This window comes from Parasteatoda tepidariorum, chromosome 5, assembly GCF_982258835.1.
Source record: "Parasteatoda tepidariorum strain Cologne lab strain chromosome 5, Ptep-v5.0, whole genome shotgun sequence".
NCBI classification, from domain to species: Eukaryota; Metazoa; Arthropoda; class Arachnida; order Araneae; family Theridiidae; genus Parasteatoda; species Parasteatoda tepidariorum.
This window is the reverse complement of record NC_141759.1, coordinates 34,795,300-34,815,509: the sequence shown is the minus strand read 5'-3', so window position 1 is coordinate 34,815,509 and position 20,210 is coordinate 34,795,300. Positions and strand designations below refer to the sequence as shown.

At 27.1% G+C, this 20,210-nt stretch overlaps 1 protein-coding gene across 1 annotated transcript; it reads left to right on the top strand.

Annotated features, from left to right (window-relative positions):
- The first annotated feature begins 1,871 nt into the window (after positions 1 to 1,871).
- Positions 1,872 to 18,591, top strand: LOC107445055 (proteoglycan Cow). The gene is made up of 12 exons (XM_043045513.3): positions 1,872 to 2,208; positions 5,540 to 5,714; positions 6,306 to 6,360; positions 6,571 to 6,673; positions 9,820 to 10,082; positions 11,795 to 11,966; positions 12,303 to 12,391; positions 12,492 to 12,608; positions 13,008 to 13,214; positions 13,516 to 13,563; positions 15,082 to 15,219; positions 16,446 to 18,591. Exons 2-12 carry the CDS (start codon positions 5,547 to 5,549, stop codon positions 16,649 to 16,651), a joined length of 1,566 nt encoding a protein of 521 aa, XP_042901447.1. The 5' UTR covers positions 1,872 to 2,208; positions 5,540 to 5,546; the 3' UTR covers positions 16,652 to 18,591.
- Positions 18,592 to 20,210: the final 1,619 nt, after the last annotated feature.

Here is a 20,210-nt window from a genome sequence, read left to right as displayed (position 1 = left end):
CAGCTGGATTGTTGGGAGCAGACAAATTTTTTATTTAGCCAAGCTTATTATTATCCGAAGACGTATCATCTCAATTTTTATCCTCTTTATAGGGGAGGGCATCCCAGCTTCGGTAGCCCGACAACCAACGAGCGAAGTCGAGCATTTTACGGTGGAACAATTTAACGAGGACCAATTCCGCACACCCTCGGTCCCTTTGTAGCCTCTCCAAGTGGTCACCGAACCGCACACTGACAGCTGCCAGTGATGCTTGACTTCGGCGTGTGTTAACGGACACGCTTCCCAGGAACTGCGGGACTTTTAGCCGATTGAACATAGTATTTGGTTTAGAATTTACCAAAAATTTAAACTTCATTAATCATATTGTCGGTCTTCTCTCAAGCATCACTGGCTACGGTCAGGGTACGGGTGAATGACCACTTCGATTAGTCTGTGTAGGGACCGAGGGTGTGCGGTATTGGCCCTCATTAAACTTTTTACCTTAAAATGCTCGACTTCGCGTGCAGGTCGTCGGGCTACCGAAGCGGGTTGCCATCCACTCTGCAGAGGATCAAAATTGTGATGGCATGTCTTCGGATCATCCTCAGGGATGTTTCCCAGACCATCGCCAAATGCCCATTGAACAGCTCTAGTGCGACGTAAATAAAGTACAACAGCATAATGTCATCTCAATCACTTTAAAATATATTTTATACAATCCAAATGTGTGTTGTTTAGACTATCCAAACTGAAAATATTTACGAAAGAGGAGAGCATTCTCACTGCCAACGATTTTATTGCATATGAATGAGACTGGTGGAAAATATTAACCCTTGAAAGGCTCGTCTCACCAAGGATGCTTTTGTTCTCGTGTAATTTTTTTCATGTTGAAAATAAATAAATAAGTAAGAAAATAAAAACAAGCTTGAAAAAATCTTATTTATTTAAATTGGCGATCGCAACGCTCGAATACGCCATCTGGGGAGAGGCCGGTTTCATGCCTTTGGCCCTTCTCCCTTCCCACTCCTCCTCTTTTCAGTTGTATGGATGGTGTTTTCGGTAGAAATGTAAACAATAACAATCCTCTTTCCATACGTTTATTACTGTTTGTTCTTGTTGCAAGCTGTGCACCATCTTACGTTAGTGTTAACACTTTCAGCATTGTAAACACAAGAACTATTAGCATTGTAAACACAGGTAATAAGTAATCAAATGCATTGTTTGCAAGAATCTCAAAATACAACGATGCCAAATGGCTTTAAAATACAACGGAAACAGTAACCCGGAAATTTAGGCGGTACCGAGGTTGCAGCGTTCCCTAGTGTAGAAAACAACATCCATAGGAATGTACTCCGATATTTTCCCTTTTCTTAATATTTTTTCGATTTATTTAATAAAAATATTTTTTAAAATTTCCGTGATGCTTTTCTTTAGAACTATGCTTTATATAGCTTTCAGTTTCATGTAGTTTTTCAACTTGAAAGATTTTAATCTATATGAAAATCAAGAGAGAAACTGATGTACTTCCTTCCTCTATGATTCTCCACACGCTACTGGAGAAAGCATGTGAAATATTGCCATAGGTAGAGAGTTCTGCTCTACGCCATCTGCAGCCCATTTCGATCGCCAATGGCCCACACAGAGATTTTCGACATGGAAACGGCTCTTCTGAAATGGCTCATTCGAGCATGGAGATTGTAATTTCTCTTCAATCATTGCTATAAAAAACGCTGAGAATTTATTTATATAGTTTACACATCTTGTTTTTATTAGTGTAAAAAAAATATTTTAAATTTGGGTAGTTTCAGAAGTTAAACGCAAATGCGTTAATGCAAATTGTTGGTTAAGATTTGGAGAAAAACGCAGATGAGGTTTGAAAACAACTTTAGATCAATCGTGAGAACCAATGACATTTAGGGAGTATTCCTTTTCTTATCTGCTAGTCAACCAACAAACGCGCAAGCTCGTTTTCGTCTGCATGAAGATCCGAGTTCTGTTTCGGATTGTTTCTTGTTTCTGCATTTCCATAATTATTTACTCTTTCAAATAAATATTAATGATTACAGAGTGCTGTAGTGTTCAAGTTTAACAATATAATGTAAATTATCAAACTACGAAGCGGTTTTTACTGTTCATACATAATCTCAAAGAAGGGGGAAAAAAGCTCAAAAAATTAATAATCAATAATTTTGTCGTTTGCTGACTTCAAATATTTATAAACTGATAAAAGTAAGAAAAACGTTAATTTTAACCGATGTTATTGCATTTATCCAGTATTTTAAAGATAAGTCTTCGTTTATTTATTTTGTTGCTATTGCAAAGTCTACTTACTACACATAATTCAATCATCCTATCCACTAAATAAGTGCTTATTATAACATTGCAATGGTATTTTAGCAGTCCATAAATTGTAGATTTCTATCTCTCATCTTATATTTTTGTATATTATAGTTAAAACAATTAAATATAAGTTTATTCACTATTTATTTGAATATCTGATGTACTAGACAGGTATCTATTAATCTCAAATTTCTGTTTTAAATGCCTAGTTCCTACTTTAAAAATATATAGTTGCATGTATAACTTCTTGAGATGTTTGATTTCTAATTTCTGTAAACTAACAAAATCTCAAGTTATAATGTTTATGAAGTTCTAGTCAATGATATTTACTTTTATTTGCGCATTGTTGCAAACTTATTAAGATACATTATTTAAAACTTCGTCTGATCTTCCACTAATTACATCTTTTGAAAACGACTATGAGTTATATATTTCTGGGGTCTATGCACTTTTGAAAAGAATTTTCATCTTAATTAATGACTTTAAGCCTAGCAATCAATGTAAAAGTGATCTATTTAAAACATAGTGAATTTCTCCAGCTATTAAGAAACAATTCAAATTTTTCAATCAAGTTTTTTTTTCTTGTTATATTGAAAGATGATTTATTAAAGATACAAACTCAAAAAAGCAGGCTTGATATCTTCTATAGTTTTTTCCTCGTAAAACTTTATACATATTTATTTCTGTAAGTTCAATAACTAGCATATGAAAACATGCAACTAACAATTATTCCTATTTTGCTGTGATTCCAAATAGTATGCAAATTATTATTGTTATTTTATTAAATTCAAGATAAATATGATTAACTATTTGTTTTTAGTCATTTTTAGCATATGTATACATGAAAATTTGTATTTTTTTTTTAAATCTTTATATAATTAAATTTTAATTTGTATTATTTTTGTTCTAATTACTTTTTTATGCTTAATGATTTGTAAAACTTTTTTATTAACATTTATATTAATTGCAGGTATGTTTTTGTTTGAGTGACTAAAAAATAAAAATTTTATCTATTCTTTTTAAAATGCAGATTATTGTTGTTATTAAATATTATTTACTAAATTCAAAATCAATGCTTTTAATAATTTGTTTTTAAGCCATATTTAGTTCAGATAAAAATTTCAAATTGTATTTCACAAATATTCATATTCTTTAATTTTTATTACTGTTATTTTCGTTTTGATTACTTATTCTATGTTTTAATATGTTAAACTTATTTAATTATCATTTATACTAATAGTAGGTTTGTTTTTGTAGTGTTTCTTTTTAGTTATACTTATGTGCATTTCATTATTTGTTTATAATCTGGTAAATTCAAAGATTTTTAATCAAAATTTCTTAAAAATTATTTTTAATTAAAATTATGGTACATTTTTTGCACGCAATTTCCTATATTATTCTAATTTTAACTAATTTTGATTTAGTTTTACAAACATTCTCTTACTTGATTCATAATATACTCTCGATAAAGAATTTATACTATTATAGCTTAAGACTAAATAGTTTGTTCTATGCATATATTTATCAAAACCCAATTATACTTCAATATTATACCTATTCTTGAAAAAAGCTTCATTATGTTTGTCATAAATTTTAATTTTTTTACTTTCCCAAAAAATAATTTATGTATTTATCACCTGAAAAATTTTAATATTTCTCACCATTAAATAATAAAATTGATTATTAAATTAAATTTCTAATTTTAGTTACTTTTTACAATAAACACATTTACTTAATTTGATTTAAATTATTTATATACCTACCTCACTTTATGAAAGGAATGCACTAGACCTTCTGCAACTGCAACTAAAAATTTAATAAAAAGTATTTTTTTTTATTAATTTTTGAATAATTTATTTAAGCAAGTCATTCATATTATTTAATACAAACTGAATTTACACTCAAATGCTATTCATAGATATATACTTGGTAACCAAAATACTCCAGCTCGTCAGAGGGTACGATTCATTATTACAGCATCTGCAGATTATTTTTCATCTAATTTTTATTTTTTAAAAACAAACAAACAAATGGGAGAAAATTATTCAAACACTTTTTTTAAAATATCTCTAAACTTGTTACTAATAAAAATTTAAATTGAGAAAGCACTGTGAAGAATTTTTTCGTCTGTTACTTGGTTACAGGCTTGAATGTTTAAGAATCTATTTCATTTTTTCAGGAATCTATTTCATTTTTTCAGTATCATTGAATTAAACTCAACTTAAAGTTAGGCAACATAAAATCTTAACGTATAATTTTTAAGAACCTCATATTTGTAAATTTTGGTACATGCATGTAAATTTAAGTTGAATTTTTACGGGAATAGAGCATTTGCCGTTCAATGTGGTGAACCTGGTTTGAATCCCAGCGAAAACTGGTCTATACGAATTCCGCATCCAGCTTGCACCAATCACAGTGCTGACGTAAAATATCCTCAGTGGTAGACGGATCAAGAATTAGAGTCCCCTTGCCGCCGAGTTATCTGTGGGAGGTTTTTCTCTCCATGTAACGCAAATGTGGGTTAGTTCCATCAAAAAAGTTCTCCACGAATTCAAATTTCTCCTAATACTTAATTCAGGATTTCCCTTGTCTTCTGGATTGGATTCAAAATTACAAGGCTACGGAGCTGAACATTAGCAGTCCTAAACCCAAAAATTGGGTCTGCTGTTTAACGACGGTTATAGAGAAGAAGAAAATAATAATTATCCTTGGTCGATTTCATTGAGGTCACAGACAAAAGTGTATGAAGATAGTGATGCAGTTGATATCTGTAGTTAAATCAAAGTGTAAATGTTTAATAATAAAATTCTATAGAAAAGATTTAAGGTCTCTTTTCTTAAAAAAAAAAATTCTATGAAATTATGTTATGAATTATTATCAATTTAAAGTTTGTTTCTATTGAGTTTTCTCATATTTTTAACACTTGAAAATGAAGATTCTATCTGAAAATATAAAATAGCACTAATTCATGCTTTTATAGGTAAAGGCTGAACTCGATTATATTTCATTGAGTGTCTCATATTGAAAATCGAACTCTTTTCTTTAAAGTATATCAACTAATTTTATATTGAAGGCTATGATTTTTTTTTCTTTAATGTGTTTACTTTTATGGAGTTGAAACTGAAATATTTTTTGTTTTTCTTAATTTCAGGGTTGTTTATTTTTTAAGTTTATAATTTTTTATGCAACTTTTTTAAAAAGTATTATTTTTATTTTTTAGGCCAGCTATGATTTCTATAAAAGCAGGATTTTTATTTTATTCTCTATGCATCCATATTTGCATAGCACTGTCAACAGCTGTTAAAACTGAGTATTCTGAGTGGAAAAATCTTAATAATCCTGATGATTCCCCTGCTCATACTTGGGACTTTGAGTTTGATGATAAACAAGTGCAGGTATAGAAATTTTCATTTGTAATTTATTAAGTTTTTATTGTTGATACATTGTAAAATATTTATAATTTATATTATTTGTACTGTACGTTTATAACATCATTATTCATTTAAGCTTTATCATTTTGATCCTTTGATCCTTTTATATATTTTTTTTTTCTGATGCTCTAGTTATAAGCAAAAATATTAAGATATTTTTTAATTGTGGGAAACAGTCTAATAGTTACTAAAAAATGTTTTAGATTATTATTTTAACAATTATATTATTATATATACTGTTAAGGCAAAACAGTTTCTAAAATTTATGTCTACATTTTTGCCTTTGAATGTGTTAGTGACTTTACTCACACTTTCATATAATGTAATTGTATTGTGCTATTTTCTTCTTTGATTGTAAATCTCTGGTTGCTCATGCTTTGATGTAATTAACAAATAGTTATGCTTTATTAAAATTTCTTTATAGCATGCACTGTTTGGAAACATTTTTGTTCTGCAAAAAATATGTTTAAAAGAGAAAAACTAAAAGTATTGTTTTAAAAGCAAGTTTTCTTTAATTAAAATAAATTACTTGAAGTTTAGTTTCCATTTTTTTAGGATACTACAGAGAGTGATAAGTCATTTTTGAAAGCTACAGAAATTGTAACTGAAAGTGAGTAATGTGTTTTTATTTTATTCGTCCATTTTGAATATTTTTTTTAATTAGAAGTATACATTTTTTAGAAACTCTCAACTATTTTTCTTTTTTAATAATATTTTATAAACATGTGAAGCAATACTTCAAAAGTACATAAAAAAAACTTAAAATTATGATTATAGAAAGGTCTACATTTATTTATACTTAGGTACTTTATTGTTTTAGATGACCTCTGCAAAAATTTGCAGTGCAAACCTCATCAAGTATGCTTGCTGGAGGATGATGATGTGGCTGTATGCATTAGTAAAAGAAAGCTTAATGCCAAAGAGTAAGCATAAATGTTTATGTCAACACAGGATTTTGAATTTTATTTTTATTCTTAAATTTTAGTTTACAATTCCTTTTATTGTTTTACATGTTTCGTTTTTATTATTATGAATCTGAAGTTTTTTTTTTTTTTTTAATTCTACAGAAGCTGTTTTGCTTAGTTATTTTATTGCATAAAATATTGATTTTATTTAAAATACAAATTAATTGAAAGCAAATATGTTTTTATGTTATTAATGTTTAAGAAAAATGCTGGGAATAATATTTAACTGTTTTTAACTAGCTGTTTTTTTTATCTTTCAGGGAACAATTATGGTCTACTTTTTAATACAGATACTTTCTTACATTTTCTTATTTTGTCTTTTATTATTTATTTTTTTTATAGAAATTTATAATAAAATGTAGTCAAACCTTGCTAATTTGTACCTCAGTTTTACGAATTTCTTTGTTCCATGTAGAAAATAATTCCCTTTAAATTTCCTACATACTTAATCTTAAAAGCTTATTTTGACAAATATTTTTCAGCTCTTACCTTGATAAAACTGAACAACGTAAATAATGGGATAAAAATTAGCATATAATTGTGGGTTAATTAAATATTTACATTAAACATTAATGTTTTTATTTAATCTATAAATTACTACCAGAGCCTGCCTTACATATTAAACTATAAGTATAGTCTATCTATTTTTGCACCCATTATTTGTGCTTTATTTATTTTTTTGTTTCTTTTTTTTTTCATACTTTGATCCACAAATACAGTAGAAATTTTTTATAAAATTAAAGAATAAAATTCCAAATAAACAAAATACAGACAAACCATATAAAAAAAATATATATATAGTGAAAACAGCTTATAGTGAACTCTCAGATATAGTGAACGAAATGTTCGGTCTCATGCCTTGCTATACATGTATAATGTTATTTTTTGTGGATATAGTATACCAAAAAAGTGCGGACGTTGGATATAATGAACTGTTTTCAGTTGATCTTTTTTCTCCATTTTTTTGTATTAATTTTGAAATTTCTACTCTAAAATAAAATACATATACTGATTTTTAAAACCATCTGTAGAGGGGAATGTAGCGATAAGCATTTTTACTTGTTTACTTCTTTTATCTCACTTTCCCATCCCTAAACAAACCAAGCAGATGTTTCCAACCCAGGCAGATGATGCACCTGTAAGATGTCAGTGGGATCAATATGCAGACCTGCCAACTTTTAATCCCTTCCATTATCATTTTTCCCAGTGGTATTAAAATGGAATTAAAACTTCAATTTTATGCAAACAAATACGTTGTATTTGAAAAAAATTAAGTTGACAACCATGATAGTAACGCATATTAATATATAAGCTTAATTTTTGTAAGAATAGTGGTGATCAAAATCATTTAAAAATTAAATTTATAAAAGAAAAAATAGTATACATTTACTACCACTTTAAATATGAAAATAAAATCTCCGTTTAAATCCGGGAGAGTTGGCAGGTATGAATATGCATTTTCTGTCAGAGGGAATGAGTAATTATTCATTATTGGTCAAAGGCTTGGACACTAATATGTGTTGATAAGGCCCTCATTTCAACTCCTTTTTCCTCTCAGTTCAGTTAAAAAAATCCTGCAAACAAGTGTCTCAAATTTAACTATGGCGAGCAGTAAATGTAAAACGTTCTGCATTGATGCTAAAATAGACATAGTCTTAAAAATTGAAAATGGATGCAATCAAGCTGATATTTGCAGGGAATATAAACCATCCAAATCTGCAGTTTGTAACATATAGAAAAATAGGCAATTAATAATTTCTGCTCATAAAAAACAATTTATATGGCAGAAAAAAGTTGAGAAAAGCAGATCACAAGGATGTTGAAGAAGCATTACTGGAGTGGTTCACCAATCGAAGAAGCCGCAATCTTCCAGTATCTAGACAAATGTCGATGAGTTTGCTAAGCGATTTTATGTTACTACTTTTAATGTGCTCGAATAGAAGGTTAGGCAGGTTTAAAAAGCGGAATAGCAGAAATTCAGGAAAAATTATCTGATAGTCTGGAAGTGTTTCCATAACTGAAGTTGACCATTGCTCATCACCTGAAGATTACTAATTTATTTTTGTACGCAAGATGAAGAGTAATGAAAAATAAAAAAAATTTTGCTACTGCATAATATTTTTCAGTCATTTATTTGAATAATGTGTAATAAAAGGGAGCAGCTTGGGAACCATTAGTTAAATTGCTTGCATAACGGATATAGTGAACTCCCAGTTATAGTTTGACTGTATTTCAAAAAATTAAAAAAAGTACTCAAAAATAAGATACCCTAGAAAAAACTGCATAATTTTAAAAGAAAGGAATATTAAGACTGCAGATAACACAATTATATCACATTATATAATGCCTTTATAAACCCATAAACAATAACACAATTATGTAACACCTTTATAGACCCATAACTAGGTTAAAAATCAGCTAAATATTCTCAACACATTTGAAGCTTTTGTTCACTTAGTATCTCCAACAAAACATCATACTCTTTTTTTTAGCAACTGTTTTTAAGGAGTTATGTAAAAAAAAACTCTTCTTTTTTTTTCAACTGTTGATAGCATGTCCTTTTAATAACTCAATTTTTTGATATTTTGAACTTTTGCATGTCTTAAAGATTCTGATATCGAAGTTACCTGTATTTTATTACGTAGATTGTTTATTTCCTCTAAAGTATAAATTTATTTTTAAAAATAAATTACTTATTTTTATTATTAATGGTAAAAAATGTCTTTGACATTATATTTATAATTTTAATGTAATTAACTGTTTGTTTCAATGCTATTCCATGAACAATAATGGTTTAACATTTTATTCAGTAACTTATTTTAATTTTCTTACTCTGTTTCCAATTTTTAAATTAATTTTTGAAGAAATATCTCAATTATTTTCTCTAAATTAATTGTGAATCAATATAATTTTTATTAAATGTATATCAATGTGTTTTTTATTATACACTTAATCTTAAACATTCAAGTCTTACTGGCTGTGATTAATGTATTTTTGTATCAAAAATTTGCCCTCTGTATAAGAAATAAATTTTTAAAATAAGCAATTTATTTATTGCAAGTTATAAATTGAAATAAGTGATAAATTTTTTGTTCTCATTTTAGAAATGCTATGAAATATTCAGTTTCTAAAAAACCGAAAACAAAAGAACTTAAGACTGAATCACTATTTTGGGAGAAAGGTGAAAAAGAAGATCCTGTTCCTAGTGAAAATCCAAATCCTTGCATACCATGTCCCGTTTTAAAACCGGACTTTGTTTGTGGTTCAGACAATCATACATACTCTTCAGTCTGCCGATTAGAATTTCGTAACTGCATGCATAAAGTTTCTGTAAAAGTGAATTGCAAAGGATTTTGTCCTTGCAAAAGTAAGCTCTTAATTTGCATTTTCAAAATTCATTTTAAATACTGTCTTAACTTATTTATAATAAAAGCATAGAGACCAAAGCAAAGAAATCATTAAATTATGACGCTTCTTTAACCAAAGTCATATAAAACTATTAAAATTAAAAATTATTGGCAACAAAATAATCTAGGAAATGTTTTAACCAATTTTATCTTTAGACTTCTCACGAAATTTATGAACAACTTGTTTATTAAAATGTTAAGCTTCTATCAACAGAATTTCATATTAGATTTTTATCATTAAACAAGCCATTTTTAAAGTTTTATCTTTACATCAAAATTCACTGGGTTCAACTATACATTTCTTTTTTATCAAATATAATGATTTTCCTTGAAGACAATCTCTTGGGAAATCGATGTCAATTCTTTATTGGTTGTGTAGATGTCTATATATGATGTGGTTGAAAGCAAGTTTTTCAAATTAAAACAAAATTATTAAATATAGAATAATCCCATTTGAGCAAGATACTCTTTGAATTTTAGAGAAATCAAGTTTGCTTCAGTTAAAAGTAATTCCTGTGAAGAATAAATTATTTGAATTCAAAACCCTCATAGTTGACTATCATTGCTCCCCTATATTTACTTTTTTGTGACTTGCATTATTTTATTAAATTGAATTATTTATTTTATTAAATTTTATTTTTTTAAATTTAGAATTAATTTAAAATTTTGTATTTTTTTAAAAATATTAGAGAAAAAAATCAATTCTCTATTCTAAAGATTCAACTACCTTGAAATGAATATTCTAGTATACTATAAAATAATTTTGTGTCAGTTATTTAAAATTTTTGAACTATCTTTTGTAGAAAAAACTTATTAACACAAAAACTAATTCACACAAAATAGTTTTTGTTCCCTAAAATAACAAAATAACAGGCTAAGAAAATTGGGCTCTGATTTTTAATTTAACAACAGTTATTTTTTTAAAATAAAAAATGCACAAATTCGATACCTATATTTTCAATATTTATGAGTTAAAAGTGGTGGAAAATCTTTTTAATGTGCATATTTCATGTTGACCAATTTGAGAGTGTGTAACAGCTTTACTTTAAAAAATTATTTAAAAATTTTAAGAGTTGATAATGGCTATGGGATATTGCTTTCCTTACATGTGTGTAGTGTTTTTAAATTTCACTAAAAATGAAAAATGTCATAAGAGAAAAATTGGAGAATGAAGAACAAAAGGAAGAAGGAATTGTAAAAAAAATACTATATGGGATTTTGATACGATTACTGTGTACCAAATTTTTATATTGCTTTTATGTTTTGATACTAATGTATTTGGTACTACTTATTACTAAATATTCAACATGCATTACTTTTCAGATATTAATGCATATTTTAAAAGCAAACCGTTTTTAAAAAAAAAAATTTAAAAATCTGCTTATTTAGAAAAAAAATTTCTTGTTAAATATAGTTTAATTTTTAAAAACGCAACTTTAATATTTTGTTTAATGGGTATTTTTTAAATTTGAATTTTAACATATTGGATTTTTACATTCTTCTTTTAATCTAAATTAAAAAAGAGTTTATTGTACCAGGTATTCATATCCTTTTAAAAAAGCTGCATTGTTATCACTAGGAGCCTAGTATTCTATATCTTTTTATGTTATTTGTTATTGACTAGTTTTACTAAATAAATAATTTTGTAATTTAAAAATTTATTTCTTGCCAGCTATCAAGAATGATGTGGACAAAAGCAAAGAATGGCAAATGAAGGATCGCTGGAATCGTTACATGAACAAATATCAAAATACTGTCAAAAAACCAGCAGCTGTTCAGAAAGCTCTGAAAAAAAGCCACTCAATCAACAAGATTGTGAAGAATCCTAACATTCTATCAAATAAGTAATTTTTTAAAATACTAAAATTTATTTAAAAAAATATCTATAAATAATTCAAAAGTATATAATCCATAATAAAAACATGCAAGTTTTTGAATTGCAAATTTAAAATATATTTTGAAAAACTTATATTAGCATACCATAGAGATTTGAATATTATCCCGTGTATATTCCTTTTCCATTCTTTTATAAAAGTAAATAATAAAATTATAATATTTATCAAATATTAAACAGTTATGAGTATCAAAATATGGCTTAAAACTACATTTATTTTATGACCATATTAATGTTCTAATTAAAATGGCAATAAATTAGTTTCTAAAAGGTTTTTTTTTTTCAGAGATGTAACTACAATTAGTACTGATACCATGCAAAAACCATCAAAAGCATTCCAAAGTAATAAAATATCAACACCAATTGTTGAAAAAAGTAATACATTATCTCATCTGTATATTTTTGTTTGTTTGTTAGTTTTCTTTAAAACCATGTTAGAGGAAATTTCAAATACTATTTTTTATTTTCTCTTAAGGCTGCAATGAAAATGAGTTGAAGGCTATGGGAGATCGATTATTGGACTGGTTTTCAGTTGTTATGGCTGATCATCGTCGTGGACAGTCACGAAGAAGATCTTTCCGACTAAGCCACAGTAAGATTTTACTATAAATTTTTTGTGGTGTATCCAATATAGGCACTTCTGCTATGTTGTTAACTTAATATATTTTTTAAAAAATATCTGTGCACGTAGAAGTAAGGTCTGATTTAGGTATTTTTAATCTTACTCAGCCAAATTCATGAAGAAGAAAAAAAGGACAAATTTATACTCAATATTTATTTTTCTGGCTTGGCCTTCTAATGGTAAGATGTACATATCTCATCAAAATTTTACTTGTTCTGGGCATGTCACCTAACATAATTTTTGTGCCTTGGTTGTTACCGACACTGAAAGGATGGTCACTTTTCAATTAACTCATTTTATATAAGTAGGGACATTTACTCAACTTATTTGTACATTTGTTTAAACTTATTATATATTTATTGCACACAGCTCAACTGCCTGATTGCAAACCTGAGGTTAGTTGGATGTTCCAACATTTGGATACTGATGGAGACTTGAAACTATCTCTTCAAGAATTGTATGATTTAGAAAATGATGACCAAGAGCACTGCCTCCGACCTTATCTCCTAGATTGTGATGTTGAAAGAGACCTTGTTTTAAGTCCCTATGAGTGGTGTTCTTGTTTTGACAAATCTCGTAAGTAAAAAAAATGTTTTAGCTTTTCCTTTCTTATTAACATTATACAAACTGTTTTGAATATTATTTAAACCTAAACAGATATCAAATTAATTTAGGTTTCAAAATGCAAAATCATTTAAAAATATTATGACTCTTCTCAAGTTTTAAATGAAATACTTGGTTTAATTTTAAAATTAAAATTGCATATAGCAACTCCTAGGTTTTTTTTTCTCATCAATTGAGTAAAACATTTATTTAATAATATTTTCTACAAATTTTCTTACTAACCTTTTTTTTAAATAATATTTTGTTGTTTCAGAACGTCCTTGTGCTGCAGCGCTTCGTAGAATTCCCCAAGGGCTGATTGGTAAATATTACATTTTTACAAGGTTTTTGTATATCAATATTCTTTACTTAAGTATTTTATTTAAAGTAGTCAAAACAATTTATTCTAAAATTTTAAGTTCAAAATATAGCATTATTTTTTCTGTTTTGTAAATTGAATATATTTTATATTACAAACTATTGATTTATTTTACTAAACTATAATATATTTTTTATATTCACTTATTATTTTAATGAATGAATTTCTATTGTACTTAAACAATCATATGTGTCAAATAGGCCATTTACAAAATATTTGTTTTCCAATTTTTTAGAATTAACTTTTTAAGAAAAAAAATCTGGCTTTAAATAGTTCCTGTTGTTTTTATATTGTTATGTTGATTGTGTAATTTGTTGTTCTGTTACTTTGAATTACTCACAAAAAAAATATTGTGAGCTTAAGTTAGTGTATGATTAAAACATCTAACCATTATGAAACTATAACTATATATCAGTGGTTGCCAACTGACGGCCAGGGAGCTGCATCCGACCCTCAAAGCTTTTTTTTGTCGCCCGCGAACTAAAATATATTAGTTGTCATTTTTTTGCAGACAATTTTCGTAAAAAATCTGTATGGGTTTAAAATACTTTTCTCGTTAATAATCCTGCTATATATCTATCGTAAAAAATTTATTGTTTTGTAACGATAAATAACTCATGAAAACAACAGCATCTTCTTAAGTTCATCTACGGTAATGTTGATATAATCATCAGGTATCAGTTTTAAGTAATTTGCTTCAGTGCAATGAATTACTATCAACATCATAATTAGCTTAAGTGAATGTATAATTAAAAATATGTAGCTGTTTTGATATGAGTATCTATTATAAGTAATTATTTGTTATGTTTTTAAGAATAACTCATAAAAACAACATAATAAACTTATAAAATATTATACTTATTAATGCATGTTAATACATATATTTGGTTAATATATTACATACATAGTTAAGAACTTGTGATTAAAAGCATATAGCCGTTTTGATACTATAAACAAGAAACATTTTTTGTGCCAAGACGTGAAATACGATAAACAATTTATACTATTTAACGAGTATAGTATTAATATGGTAGGAATCCAATATTTATGCAATAAATACTGGTTCAGGTGTTTGGGAGTTTATGTTTTGTATGTTCTTTTGTACATATTTTAGAATCATAAACATAGGTGTGATGAATAATCACAAAAATTTCATTTGGTTTTCAGAAAAGTTATAAAAAATTTCAAATTATTATTTATGAGAATTAATTGATATAGAACTAACATTTATTTGAATTGTTCCTATAATTTCTTAAAAAATTCAGATGAATATTTTTTTAGAAATTACTGTTCTAATTTTATGTAAATTTTAAACAAATTGACATAAAATTAGAAAAGTATATACCTATTCTGTTGAATTAAAATGCATTTCTTTTAAAAGATTGTTTTTTAACGCATTTTTTGTGTCTCGATTTTTTTTAAACTTTACATATTGATGAACTTTATTATGTGTCTGTTTAGGTGGTTATAAACCACTTTGTGATAGTGATGGCTACTATTTGCCAACTCAATGCCATAATGGATCTGGAACTTGTTGGTGTGTTGACCGCCATGGGGTGGAATTCACCAATACGCGAAGACGAGGACGACCTGATTGTGGTAAGTCTATCTACTTTTTTAACCATTTTGATTCTTATTAAACTTTTTTATAGTTAGTTTTACAAAGCTTTATTAGTCTAGTAAAATAGATTTTTATCTATTGTTATTTAATTTTTTATACATAGTGTTAAGAACATAGTGTGTCATTGTGTATCTATAGTGTGTCACTATCGGTCTTGATATAGGGTGCGAGTAAATATAAAAAAGGGAATCGATGAATCCGTTTGTTTATAAATTAAAATTTAAAGAATTATGGTTTTTGAATTCAACAATTAATTTTTTTGTATTTAATATTTGTTTGTGTCAAGAATTGCATAAATTTCTCCCTCTAATGATAAAATTTTAGTCATTGCCATTTAATGTTAAAAATAATTTACCAATGGTTGTCAAGGTAATTGTTTCAACAAATTTTTGAAGAAACCTTGAAATATAGTTTTAAAAATTAGAATTTGATGACATAGCTAATTAACTAACTTTTAATTTCTGATATTATTTCGTAAAAGGTAACAAAATTATGTATTAATTTAAATTGTATTGCTTTGTTTAAAATCTTATGCTGCATTCAATTTCTAAATAATTATTTGATTTATTTTTAACAATATATTTTTTACATTAGTGTTTAACCTCAACCAAATTCATGCTTGTTTGCTTTTATCCTTCAGGTTTAAAATTTATTATGATTAAGTTGTGTGGTATTAGTACCTAGTAATATTCTCTGCAGAAACCCATTTTTTATATTTATTTCGACTACATATTTCCTACCAATAAATTATAAAGCTACTGTTTTTTTTTCAATCAATTGTAAAAAATTGTCTACATTTATAACTAATTTATAACAATATTTTGTAAATAGAGTAAAATTCAGAATCTGATTTTACTTAGCAGATCATAGCAGACTTAGTTTACATTTAATAAATGAAGAAAAACGATACTAAAATTTTTAATGAAAACTTTGTACTTATATCTGTATAAACTAAACTCAGTGGCGCGACAGCCCATAGAGGGCCAAGGCCTACTGTGCCCATCTCAGTTTTCTTGACCTTGGGCTCTGGGGTGCAGGAGCAGATGTTCCAGTCAGCCGAACGCAGAAACCCCAGTGTTTAGTTCCCAAGCATGCTTGGTACTCATTTATCGACCCACTGAAGGGATGAAAGGCTGAACTTATATCTATATATCATAAGTATATACTTTATTTTGATAACTTTCTTTTGTCTTAACATGTATAGATGGTCTTTTAAAAAGAGGTCAATATCATCGTGAGGACAACAAGACCAAAAAGCAAGAAGATGAAAAAGTAGAGAAAGAAATCTCCTCATTTGTTGAAGGCCTTTTAAAGAATGGGCAGCAGCAGCATCGGGATGAAAACCAAGATAATGATCAGGAGGATGATAGTGAAGAGGAAGGCTCTGCTGACCGACCATTAGATTTTTAAGTTATACAAGTTCAGCTCTGTATGGAGGGTATTGTTACATAGTCTAAAGTTTGACACTATTCATTTGTCTTTTGCACCAATAATAACATGTTGATTTTGCTTTGATCATAGTAGCATAGCTGCCATTTTATCCTTGAATTTATGATGTGCAATGATCTTACATAAATCAAAAAAAATTTATATTGCTGTTTTGCTTAGAATTTTAATTTGGAGTAATTAAATTGTTTATATTCAGACTAAAAGATTTTTAGTTGTGTAATAACAGTTTAGTTTAATACTTTGTGAAGGTAGGCTAATTATTTCTTGGTGGGTTGTAATTTTCTTTGTAAACCTTAACATTATAGAGCAAAATTATGATATTTTGTTTCCGGACAATGGCCAGATGTAGCATTTTTAACATTGACCACATTTTAAAACATGTGGCCACTTTTTGAAAGTTTAAAATTTTAAAGGTTTATAAAAACCGGTGAGATTAATAATGTAAGGCTTTTCTTTGGGAGCATTTCTGAAAATATGGCAAACATTACAAGGCTCATTTCAAAATTTAAGAAACAAGCTGGAAATGAAGTAATTTTTAAATTATAAAATTTTCACACTAATTTCATATTTATCTAAAAATAATAAAATGAACCTACATGGGGTGAATTTTCTACCAAAAAAATAGCGATCATGTAGTGTCAACAATTTTTTTAATTATCATTTGTTATATTTAGTTACTTTGTGACTGCTGACAACTATTAATTTTGCTCTATACTTGGCATTATATGTTTTGAATTTAATATGTGTTATCTACTGCTCAATTGTAGCTTATTATTATCAAACTATTTGACGATTACGTTTAAAATTTATTTATTTTAAGGGAACTTTATCATGCAAGTTATCTTGGATGTTTACCACCAATAAATTAGTAAATTATTAAAATGCTGCACTTGTTCTTGTTAAAAATAAATCAAATTCGTTAACATTGAATTTTAATATAATGTAATTTATTAATGTTATCAAATCAATGTAATAAATTTTCTGTTAGATCTATTTTTAATACATTATATTTCAGACATTGCATGCAATTTTATCATTAAACTGTTCACTTTTTAATGTTTGGCAGCTATGCTGTAGAATGAAGCTGCAATGCTTCAAAGTACACATATCTTTAATGTTTCCAATACATGTATTTGCTTTGTTGTTTGCTTGGAACAATTTTTAATGTTTTTAATATGACATGCATTGATAAGCTAATATAAATGCCACAACGTTCCTCTGTGTGGGAGCTGATCTGTGTTATTGATGAGTACTGAAAGTTATTTAAGTTAGATTTACACTGTGCAAATAGATCTCATATTTGTCTTTCCAGGAATTTTGTAATGGCACATTAGCTGTGTGATGTTTAGTATGCATTTAACTGTTTTTATTGTATACATGCGCGTGTTTGGCAGTTTCTTTCTCGAGTGTGTATGTAAAATCAGCCATATGTATCCAGTATCTAAATATTTTGCTGTCGGTTACGTGTATGTACACAAGCTACAGCTTTGTAATATCTATTTTTGCCAAGGATGTCTCTAAATTTTTAATTTTCAATATTTGTAATCACAAATTTGATTTTAAGATTATATACTTAGTGCCAAACATTTGCAAGTATTAGAAAAATATGTTTTTTGATAATAATACTGTATTGTCCCTTTTTGTGATTGCAAATTAGTCTTACAAAATTAGATATTAGGATTAATTCGAAAGGGAATGAGTAGAGTTCGAACTGCAAGTAATATGCTGTTTGGAAACAGTCCACATTCTAAATTCGTATATGTTTATTAGTACTACTCATATAAGAGCTAATGGTTAAATATATACAAAAACATTAAAGATAAGGATAATACAAGTATTACATCTGTAGTTTGCTGCTTGATTTGATAGTAATACACTTATATACTAGAAAAAATATAAAATGTTGGTGTTCATGTTATTATTAAGTTTTAAAATACACTTTAAATGTGTGTTTTTTTATTTCAAATGTGAAACATTTTTTAATTGAAAATGAATAAACATTCCCTTTTAATTTGGCAGTTTCATCAAAGATTTTATTTCGTATAATATGAACTATTTTTTAAAAAAATTTTTAATTATTCTCAAAATTACGTGAAATAAATTATAACATATCATTTTTAATTGTTATCTAAAGCAAAGATTTTATGTAATTTATATTTTGTTGCATTTCAATGATTTAAAATATTTTTATTTGTCATTTTATCTTAATGTTTTTAAATGTTATTTAAGTGCTTTTTAAAAAAAAAAATAGTGTTTACTAGTGTTTTTTTAAAGTTAGTTATAGTTACTATTACTAAAATTTGAGATTACTATCATTTCATTTATCAAAAGCTTTTCCTTAGTCATTGATTTCACCTTTTATTTTGTACAAATTGGCTCATATATATTCAGTATTATGCAATGTAGGTATCACATTGATTGGCCAAATTACGCATTTTTTAAATGTTTTCAAAATTTATACCCATTACTATATTTAAATGTGTCAAACATTAAATAAGTATTCATTCTATATACTTGATTAGTAGAAATCTTCGCTAAACAGCATGATTTCTATTATTTGTTTGTTTCCTCATATTGTTCAAATTTCGTGACATTAGGCAGTGTTGTATAGTAAGATACTAATAAAACAATTTACTAAACAATATTGGCTATTTGACTTACATTGTTTTTCAGGGTGGTTTACTTTTGGAAAACCTACCTCGTTTTGTTTTGCTTAATGTTTATTTTGTTTATAAGACATCAGCATATTTTACTTTTATTGCATTCTTGAATATTTTGCTTGATGATTACTCAGCAGATTTTATGTACGATTTATAACTCTTATTGCTTACCAAGATTCATAACTCTTATTGTACTTATCCGTTTTGGTAGGCAGTAAAAAAGTCGCCAAACTATTATTGACATCAATCATGCTTAATTAGTTGTGGTAATTGCTACCACTGATATTTTGGTAATTGATACTTAATATTAAAATGTAGGTACAATAGTAGTGTGTTTTTAATGCCTTTCCAAAACGGATTAGTACCCTCTTATTTTCCATCATCCCCTTCAGTTCATTTTCTTTCTTTGGCAGTCTCATTAGATGTAAATCTTGTTGTGTTTTTTTTTTAAAAATATTGATGCTATTCTAGTCATTTTTTTTTTAGATAAATGTTTGTTGTTTTAGTTATTAAGTGTATTTTATGTATCAGAATTTAACAACAAAATCAAAGTCTTCCATTTGAGTTTGGTTTGTTCACATTATTTGAACTTAAAATTTCTTCTACTTTTATGTTGTAAAAATTTTATGCTGGTGTTTAATGTTCTAATTGTGTGTTTACTCTATACTTGTATCTATAAATTTTATGTTTAACTATGTAAGTGTCGAAATATATCTATATATATTATTATTCATCAAGAAATAACTGCTAATAATCTGCATTGCTGCCATAATTTTTTAATTATTAATGAATGCTCATAATATCAGAAGGAAGAATTTTTTCCTTTAAGATTATGCCTCTGTAATATGACTGAAAATCTA